The sequence below is a fragment of the Austrofundulus limnaeus genome, unplaced genomic scaffold, assembly GCF_001266775.1.
Source record: "Austrofundulus limnaeus strain Quisiro unplaced genomic scaffold, Austrofundulus_limnaeus-1.0 Scaffold591, whole genome shotgun sequence".
Classification (NCBI taxonomy): domain Eukaryota; kingdom Metazoa; phylum Chordata; class Actinopteri; order Cyprinodontiformes; family Rivulidae; genus Austrofundulus; species Austrofundulus limnaeus.
Genome location: NW_013952993.1, coordinates 134294 through 143735, shown reverse-complemented (window position 1 = coordinate 143735; position 9442 = coordinate 134294). Strand labels below are relative to the sequence as shown.

General features: G+C 40.7%; 1 protein-coding gene across 1 annotated transcript in view; it reads left to right on the top strand.

Annotated features, from left to right (window-relative positions):
• Positions 1-9442, top strand: part of prkd4 (protein kinase D4) — a 23901-nt gene that overhangs the window by 7165 nt on the left and 7294 nt on the right. Inside the window, exons 2-12 of the mRNA XM_014026805.1 lie at positions 1570-1708; positions 2360-2491; positions 3294-3448; positions 3530-3719; positions 6443-6526; positions 6761-6911; positions 7068-7191; positions 8553-8630; positions 8752-8965; positions 9053-9078; positions 9149-9221. Of these exons, the coding sequence (XP_013882259.1) occupies positions 1570-1708; positions 2360-2491; positions 3294-3448; positions 3530-3719; positions 6443-6526; positions 6761-6911; positions 7068-7191; positions 8553-8630; positions 8752-8965; positions 9053-9078; positions 9149-9221 (1366 nt within the window). The remainder of the gene's footprint in view (positions 1-1569; positions 1709-2359; positions 2492-3293; positions 3449-3529; positions 3720-6442; positions 6527-6760; positions 6912-7067; positions 7192-8552; positions 8631-8751; positions 8966-9052; positions 9079-9148; positions 9222-9442) is intronic.

The following is a 9442-nucleotide window of genomic DNA, read 5'->3' as shown; positions in this document are numbered from 1 at the left end:
CTCCTGTTTCTTCACTCGAGGTGACCCCTACACTCTGCACCCTTTTACTTCAGGGTATGATTTACTTTGGGTTTTTTAATGCGGTACATAGATGGTTTTGTTTTTAARAATGAAAGAAACAAACAAATAAATAGACATCTCTTAATATATTTTGACAATTCAAAATACCTATTTAAGATATCTCTGATTATATTCTGACTAGTATAAATAACATTAGATTTATCATCATGTTGTATGGAGACTCCAGTTCAAGATATCTTAAATATATCTTTGGATATGAGATTCACTATATGAGATTTAATTAATGCAAATTTCAGACGTTTTCATGTTCTGTAAATTGTAATTAAAACAAAGCTGCTGCTGTTGATCATTCTGKTTTCATAAMCCCCACCCCCAAGGCCAGTACTCTAGGGAAACACTTTTTTGAAGATGTTCTTGATAATAAAATTGACTGTTCGTAACTCAGTCTAAAGTGTGCATCTGTTTAATCAGATGTCATATATTATATACCTCTGTATAACCATGTTAATATTTTTGAAGTACAAAGTACAGTACACGTTTTTCTTATTTTATCTTAATTTGAACATTTTTGTTTCGGGCAGGTAACTTTTCATGTCGGGCAGGTAACTTTTCATGTCGGNATGTCGGGCAGGTAACTTTTTATGTCGGGCAGGTAACTTTTTATGTCGGGCAGGTAACTTTTCATGTCGGGCAGGTAACTTTTTATGTCGGGCAGGTGACATTTGTTGTCACCTGCCCGACAGGGCAGGTAAAAAAGAATAAAATCTTGTCGAACCCTGGCAACTTGTAAATATGGCAGTGCTTCACTTTCAGAGACAATGGAGACAACTTTAAACTTATATCGTCACTAACRTTAACAATCTGCCTCTGTAGAAAAATTCGTTCCTCTGCCCTCACACACAGAAAGATTTTGTTAAGATTAGCTCTATATATTAAGTTAGCTAAAGTGAGGGAAAAGGTATTTAGTCAGCACCAATTGTTCAAGTTCTCCCACTTAAAAAGATGAGAGGCCTATGATTGACATCATAGTTAGACCTCAACGATGAGAGACTAAATACCCCCCCACTGTACCTGTGTACAGAATACTCCATCTTTTAGGAAACTTTTTTTAATCTGGTCTTGGTCTTGGTCTCAACTTGGTCCAAACCCTAAAAGTCTTGGTCTTGTCTCGGTCTCGAGACACTGTGGTCTTGGTCTTGACTTGGTCTTGGGTTAGGTGGTCTTGACTACAACACTAAGGACCAGTMCACAGAGCGATGGTCTTCACCACAACAAACAGGCACAGAGTTCACAACAAAGTGGAAGCTGCAGAGATCTGTCTCAGTCTCACTCCACACTCTTCACTCACACAAAGTGTTGTCATAGTTTAGGCAGCTGTTTAAATAAATTATGAAGTTAACCTTTTCTTCTCRCTTTTTAAAGTTATTATTTAAAAAAAAATACTGCTAGTCCTTCCTCCAGACTCCCAGTCACTGCACTAAATATTCTTACAAGTCACCTGTTTTCTGGTTGGATTGAGGATTATTTTGAGGCTCTGCGTGTGTTCAGGCTCCTGACTGCAGCGTGGTCGGCCCCGGCGAGAAGATCCTGCTGTTCCGACACCGACCCGCCTCTGAGCAGCTGCTGCAGCGGCTGACAGACCAGGACGAGCTGCAGGACGGGGACCTCATCGAGGTCGTCATCGCAGGTCAGACGTCAAAAAGGTTTTAGTCCAGAAATGGGGGAGATGGATTTTCTGGATTTTGTCTTCTTTTTTTTTTTTTTTCCTGCTATCCTTGAAGGTATCGTGCTGCTTGGTTACACTCTGTTTGTACATGAGGAGGACATACAGTCCAGTTTATAAATTTATAAATTCACTGGAACATAGTAAACACGTCAAACAGGTAAAATAATAAAACATGTCAATTTTTTGTTTTGGGAAAATCTAAGTTTTTAATTTGATGACGTTGGAAAAACGGGACAGGAGGTGTGGTACAAATAAACACACTGCATGAGTTCAGGAACACTTAAACAGCTCACCACGCCATCTACAAATGCTGGTTAAAGCTCTATCATGCAAACAAGAAGCCATATTACTTCAGTCGTCTCTGGGCCAAAGCTCATTTAAATGGACTGAGGTGAAACAGAAAACTTTTCTGTGAATTTCTTTTACAGTTTCTCCGTACGAAAGAGGAGAGGGACCATCCAGCCTGTTGTCAGAACACAGTTTAAAGTCATGCCTCTCTGATGGTATAGGGGTGCATTAGGACCTATAGCATGAGCAGCTTACATACTGTATCTGAAAAAGGCACCATCAAAGATTTTGCACATCCTGTTTTTGTTTTTTGGCCTGGCTCAGGTTCAGCCTCGGTAGCTGAGGTGCAGATGCGCCCGCACTCCCTGGTGGTCCAGTCGTACCGGACCCCCACCTTCTGCCACCACTGCGGGGAGATGCTGTGGGGCCTCGTGCGACAGGGGTTAAAATGTGAAGGTAAGATGAGTCATATAAAAAGTGCCCTCTTAAAATTTGGGGAAAAAACCCCAGCATTACTTAAAGAAACACATTTTGACCTTTGTCTTTTGTACCTGTTTTACTTTAAGAGAGAGAAATGGTGAGTTCAGAGCTGTTTTGGTTGTATCATATTACAATGTTATGTGATTGTMCAAGCTCACGCTCAGTGCTTGTGTTGTGAATAACTCTCAGCTCCTCCTGTGGCAAATTTTAGTTTAGTATCTGTAAAACGGACTGAATTAAAGCCATTTTGTGTTTTCTAAATTCAGCTGGCTTTGGCAGCCATTTTGAATTTTATTGACTTAGAAAGTTAATCAGTTGTAGATGTAACTCCAGCCATTACTATCTAGGAGTTTTGTTAAAATCTGTCTAGAATTTCTTGAGAAATTTTGCTAACAGACAGGTCAATCTGACTTTTAATAGTTAACAGCAACATTTTAAACACAAATCTCATGCAATCAGTTAGCACTCAGAAAATGTGTTGTGGAAAAGTCTCAGCTACGATCACGCCAAACTTTAGCTCAATGTCTGTAAAGCTGACAGAGTTATATTTATTTTTATTTTTGTTAAGGTTGCTTAGTTATGATATCCATTTTAAATCAGGTTGATTCCAAAAGTTAATCAGTTATAGAAGTGCAGCCAGTAATTATTTTCTGATGTTTTCATTAAAATCCATCCCATAGTTCATAAAATATCGTGCTAACAGACACTAGAACACACACTTTTCTTTTGCCTTCTGTTGGATGTTCAGAATTTCTCACACTGCGTCTCCTCTTGTCAGGATGTGGGTTAGACTTCCATAAACGCTGTGCTTTCCTGCTGCCTGACAACTGCAGCCGAGTTCGACGCCAAGTCAGCACCAGCTTCTCCCTGTTCCAGCCACGCCGCCCGCCGACACACTCGCTGTCCAACCAGGCCGGAGGCAGCTTGGAGGAGGTCTCTTAACAGCCCGGTGCAAACGAGGTAAAACTGGGGTCACACGCCACTCACGACTCGTTCCGTCTGTCCCCAACGTAGATCAGCATGACCAAACCGTTGTCCAGGCCTCCGTCGTGGAACGAGCCCCCGGTCTGGCTGTCAGCCGGGGACAGGAGCAGGCCTCAGGTCCCCCACACCTTCCACATCCACAGCTACACCAAGCCCACCGTGTGCCAGTACTGCCACCGGCTGCTCAAAGGCCTCTTCAGGCAGGGGCTGCAGTGCTCAGGTCAGCTGCTGCTCACACACAAACACACAATCAAACCTGATGTCCCCMTCGCTGACGGGTCTGACATCTGAATGCTTCTAGTTTTTGAGATGAGTGTTTTTCTGTACATTTTATTAGTTAAACTAATGTTTATGATGCAAGCTATCCACATGGGTAAGAGCTAGGTATGTTGTTTTTGATTTTTCAAGCAGGGTTGGACAATATTGGTGAAAGACGTGATCCTGATTAATTGTGGCATTTAACAGATAATGATTAATAGTTGACAATTGGACTTGCATGTTTTTGACTCTAAATCTGTGTTTTACAAATTTACTTGCAAAACGTCCAACAAGGGCTGGGCAATAAAACAAAAACAACACAGTATATATGATCAATGTTGATAACGTCACTGAAGTGTGATCTGAATGATGCATCCTGATGAGCAAGGGTGGAGCTGGGGGGCTGTCAATGGTGGCCTTGCCCACCATACATGCCACCCCAATCATTTGAGTTAACTATACTTTAAGCTACATAAAAACTAGAAAGCATAGTTTCCTCAAATGATCATGGTGGCTGGTTTTATATAAACACATGGCGGTGGCCATCTTGGATTTAGACGTGGCAATCAAATTTTTTCTAGTGACCTTTCTTACGCCTAGCTGCCACCACACATTAAAATGGAAGTCTGTATCTTACAGCTACTTTAAGTAGAGAGTTTTATAAATACAGTGCTGTCTTTTTCACAGTATACGGTCATATACTGTATTTATGTATGGATAATGCGACCCCCTCATTTTTTGAGCCTAAAAAGCATTAAAAAATTGAATCCTCATGTCTAACCTGACCTGTAATTTCCTACAGACCCCAGCCTTTGCAGTGCCCCCTCTGGTGGGGAAACAGATTAATTTGGGGACACACATTTTTGGGCGCGAGCTTCTGTATGTGGCTGAAACTGATTTAATGTTTAACAAATATACAAATATTGAAATTATGTGTATATTTGTTAAACAGTGAAACTGATTCACTGTTTAACAAATATACAAATATTGAAATTATTTTCAGTGGTGGGGACAAGCCCGCTAAAGAGCAAATCTGCTAATTGTGGACCTAAATATTTCATTTGCGCTTTAGCGGCCTTACTAATTTTCATAATTCATAAGCAGATTTGCAYTTTCTAAAATTAAAATGCAGTACCGCTAATAACTAACTATCTACCAGTCATCATTATCTTGAACAGCGGAAAGTACAGTTGTCAATGAATCACAACATATGATCTATCCAACAGCACTCCTCCCAGATAAACACACTTCTTGGGAAGGTATACATCCTTGCTGACAGTTGCTTTCGGTCATGGTTCTGATTTTTCACAATGCTTTGTGTCTGCTTACATAGCAGGAAGGAAATAGCAAAAACCGTAAACGTTTGTAATCCATACTAAAATTTTGTGTATTGATTTATTTTACTTTACAATTGGAGCTCCTTTTAAAAAAAGTTTAAACACTGGAGCTCAAAAGCAATCAGCCAACGGGGTTAGAGACTCAGAAATTATTTAAAGATGTTATGCTGGTGAAGACTGACGTCTAGTGGTCAACTGGTGCAACTACATGGAAAACGTCCTGATCCAGGTAGAAAAAATCAAAAAGAAAAAATAAGTAGGTCCACTGGATGGGTTCTTCTTTAGTGAAATGTTTCGTCTCTCCTCCAAGAGACTTCTTCAGCCTGATGAGTTTCAGGTGAACTGGAAAACTTTAAAATCCAATGGAAACATGCGAAACTTTAAAATCCAAGCTCTTATTTTGAAGGGAAGATACTAGTTTCCTGTTCCCCGTGCTTTTGCTTCCCGTCAGTCCGTCATGTACCCAGAATGCATCGCTTCGGTTTTCCAATAAACAGTTTTAAAATTACTTTGATGCTTCTTTAATGAAAAATCTACAACAAACAAAAGAAAAAGATAATCAGCCAAACTAGCAATCCTCAACAACTTTTTAAAGAATCAGCCAAACTAGCAATCCTCAACAACTTTTTAAAGAATCAGCCAAACTAGCAATCCTCAACAAGTTTTTAATTTTTACACCAGGAGCCAAAGTTCTGTTTCAGGGAATCACATCCCCAGCAGTCGAAGGTTGTAGAATTAAGTTGTAAAAGAGTTCATACACCACTAGTTGACAATGTTGTGCATATATTGTATATGAATTGTCAGCTAGTAAGTGTCAAATTGAACTTGTGCTTTAAAATTAGCTTCCGCTAGTTTTTCTACGGTATAAGCGGTTTTGAAGTTGTAGACCTAAATATTTTTATAAGCACTTTAGAAATTGCGGAGCTAATTTTTGGGTTAGCTCTGTCCACCACTGTTTAATTTTGTAGCACACTGGGGAAAAAAACTGTCAAAATATATTNCACACACACACACACACACAATTTTGGATGATTTTTTGGGGTTGGACTTCTCGCTTTCTGCATGCATAAATCTGGTGCATAGTTTACTTTGCAGGTACAAAAAGTAGCAGCTAGCAGTAGCATGTCTGGCTCATGTTATGTTGTTTAAACTGGCCGTTAGGTTAAAAATTAAATCCAGCCCCTTCCCAACTCCTTAAATCTCTGATTGGTCACGGTTTAGATCAGGAGCTCCCGGCGGGCTCCAAACATTTTCCTGAATGCCTGGACATGTCTGATGAATTTAACTTAGAGAAACCAGACTTTTKTTTCTCTGTGTTGAAGCCTCTCTCCTTTCGTCTTCCCGTCAGACTGCAGGTTCAACTGTCACAAGCGCTGCGAGCCGCTGGTCCCCAGAGACTGTCCAGGAGAGAAGAGAGGCATCAATGGGAACGGTGAGCAACCGCTCCTGCTTTTACATGCTGGACTTTGACTCTGGTGGTCCTGTAAGCTCCTGAGATTCATAGGAAATAGACATAGACTCCTATTTCTGTCCTGTTCCTTTAAAAAATCAAAGGATTTACTTTAGTTTAAGTGACCTCGATGTCTTTGTGACACAGTGATTTTTAATTTGAGCAACATGACCCATCAGACGCTCCGACATCCTATTGTTATCGTCACTTTCCCAGAATCCTCGGCAGCCGCTCACACCTGGCCACAGGACGCCGAGGACAACGAGTCTGAGCTCATGACCCTCGACACCTCAGACGACGAGATGCTGACCGATTGTGACTCGCTGACGGACGGCGGCGAGGAGGAGCGGCCCAGAGAGCCGATGAGGTCAGAGGCCTGTTGGTAGAAAATGTTGGCGTCCTGATGATGTCATCTCACATTCACCGTGTAAACCTGTGAGATTTATACTCTCAGACCGCCGCCGCCTGACCAGGTTCTTCTTCTTTGTTTGTCTCGCTGCTTCTGCTCCCRTCCGCCCATCAGTCCGTGCTTCAGCAGCAACATCCCCCTGATGAGGCTGGTCCAGTCGGTTCATCACACTAAGAGGAGAGCCGGAGCCGTCCTGAGAGAGGGCTGGCTGCTGCACCACACTGACACCGACACACTGGTGAGACACACACACACACACACACACACACACACACACACACACACACATCCTTGTATTTGCATCAAACTGAGGACTTTGTATTGACTTCCATTCATTTTTGTAACTATTTATGTCTAACCCAGATATTTTCCCTAAAATTAACCATTACTGGTCTATAATCAACCACTACTGGTCTATAATTAACCACTACTGGTCTATAATTAACCATTACTGGTCTATAGCTAACTCTAACCTGAACCAGAACTTATCTCACACCGTACCTCTAAACCTAACTAGTAGAGCTGCAAATAGAGTGTGGACATTGAAGAGGTCCTTTAAATCAAAGACCTCACTTTGATAGTAACTATGGCTCAAATGGTCCTCACTTTGTAGTCAAAACAAGCACACACATACACACACACACACACACACACACTCTGGTTACATCATCAGCAGTCCAATAAGAATGAAAATTTAACGTGTTTAGTTTTTAATCCAGAATTAACAACTACTTTTTGTTTTTGTTTTTATTTTTGTTTGTTTTTTTAGAAGTGTAAATTTGAGTACTTGTTAGAATATTTCTGCCAAAAGTGCAACGCAGCAAAAATGTTACAGCTAACTGCTGCTCTTTTTTGCAAGCACCTGCAGACTTCTTTATAAATTGTATGGAACCCATCTGGTGACATTGTAAAAAAATAAAATAATAATAATGCACGCCCACACATTATTATTTTCTGCCCACTAGGGCTGTTTGATGCCACAGATTTCCTTTCTGATACCAAGTAAAACTCAGACTGGTTCAGATGAAACTGATACAAATTTACACCTAGTGTGTCTGGGAAATCTAATAAATAGTGTAYCTCAAATCATTACTTCATAAAAACACAAAACAGTGAGTGATTTATGCATTCATTTTAATTTCAGAAGTTTTTACTGTTTGGTTTTCACTGAATGAATGAATAAATTAAAACTCATCTATGATATAGCCGGCTAAAACCAGAGGACACAATCATATAAAATATGTTAAAACTGTGTTTTAAACAATATAAAATAAAGTAAAATAATAAAATCATTAAAATAAATTTAGTTATCAAGAACTATAAAAGTGAAGAATTGTGTCTTAAATTGTGTTACATTATATTGGCATCAAAATACTGAACATGTAGCATCTACTGACAGACTGAGCCTTTACACATCACACAGGTGGAAGAAAAAGTAGTTCCCTCCAACATTTAGACAATATTTCACTTATTTAGTTACTTTCCATTGTGTTCCTGTTAATAATATACATTACCTAAAACATCTGAAGTATCAAAGTATCAATATTTTGATTTTTAGAATCAATTTTAGAGCATAAAGTTCTGGTATTATTATCTCAGAGAAAACGACATTACTGGGTCTTGGACTGGAAGTGCATCACTCTGTACCAGAATGACATCAGCACAAAGTACTACAAGGTTTGTAGATTTTAGTGTTTTTTCAGCTGAAACATTTTTTGTTGTGTTGAAACTTAAAAACAAGTCAACATTTTGTATTTTGGCGCTTAAAAAAAAAACCCGCCCCCTTCCTCTCCGGCAGGAAATCCCGCTGTCACGGGTGCTGCAGGTCCGAGGCCCCGCCCACCTCTCCGTGGCCCCATTGACGGGCGACGACTCTCACTCCTTTGAGCTGGTGACGGCCTCGCTCGTGTTCTGCGTGCAGGCGGGTGCGGACGGCGCCGCGTGGGAAAGCGCCATCTGCCAGGCTCTGATGCCCGTGCAGAGCAGCAGGAGACCCGGGGAGGAGCAGCAGGGTGAGCCGACAAGAACCTTTCATTAAACTCCTGAAACTAGACATGTTTATTTAAAACCACCCCCTCCTGGTGTGTCCCTGTTTCCAGATAAAGACCATCACGGAGACGGAGCGGTGAGAACATGTTTGTAGTCTTCCACAGTGTGGCGCTACTTCAGGTTGTGACTCTGTGTTTGTGTTGCAGGACATCAGCTCCGTGTATCAGATCTTTACTGACGAGGTTCTGGGTTCTGGACAGTTTGGAGTTGTTTTCAAAGGTGGCACAGTGGCTTTTCCATTTTGTTTTGGTTATTTAATAATTGGGGCTTGCCAATTCAGATGCATAGGAGAGCAGAGGTTCTCTGGTTGTTTGAATGGCGGGCACCGATTATTATTATTATCCACCTCGGTTTCATTTTATCTATCTATCTATCTATCTATCTATCTATCTATCTATCTATCTATCTATCTATCTATCTATCTATCTATCTATCTATCT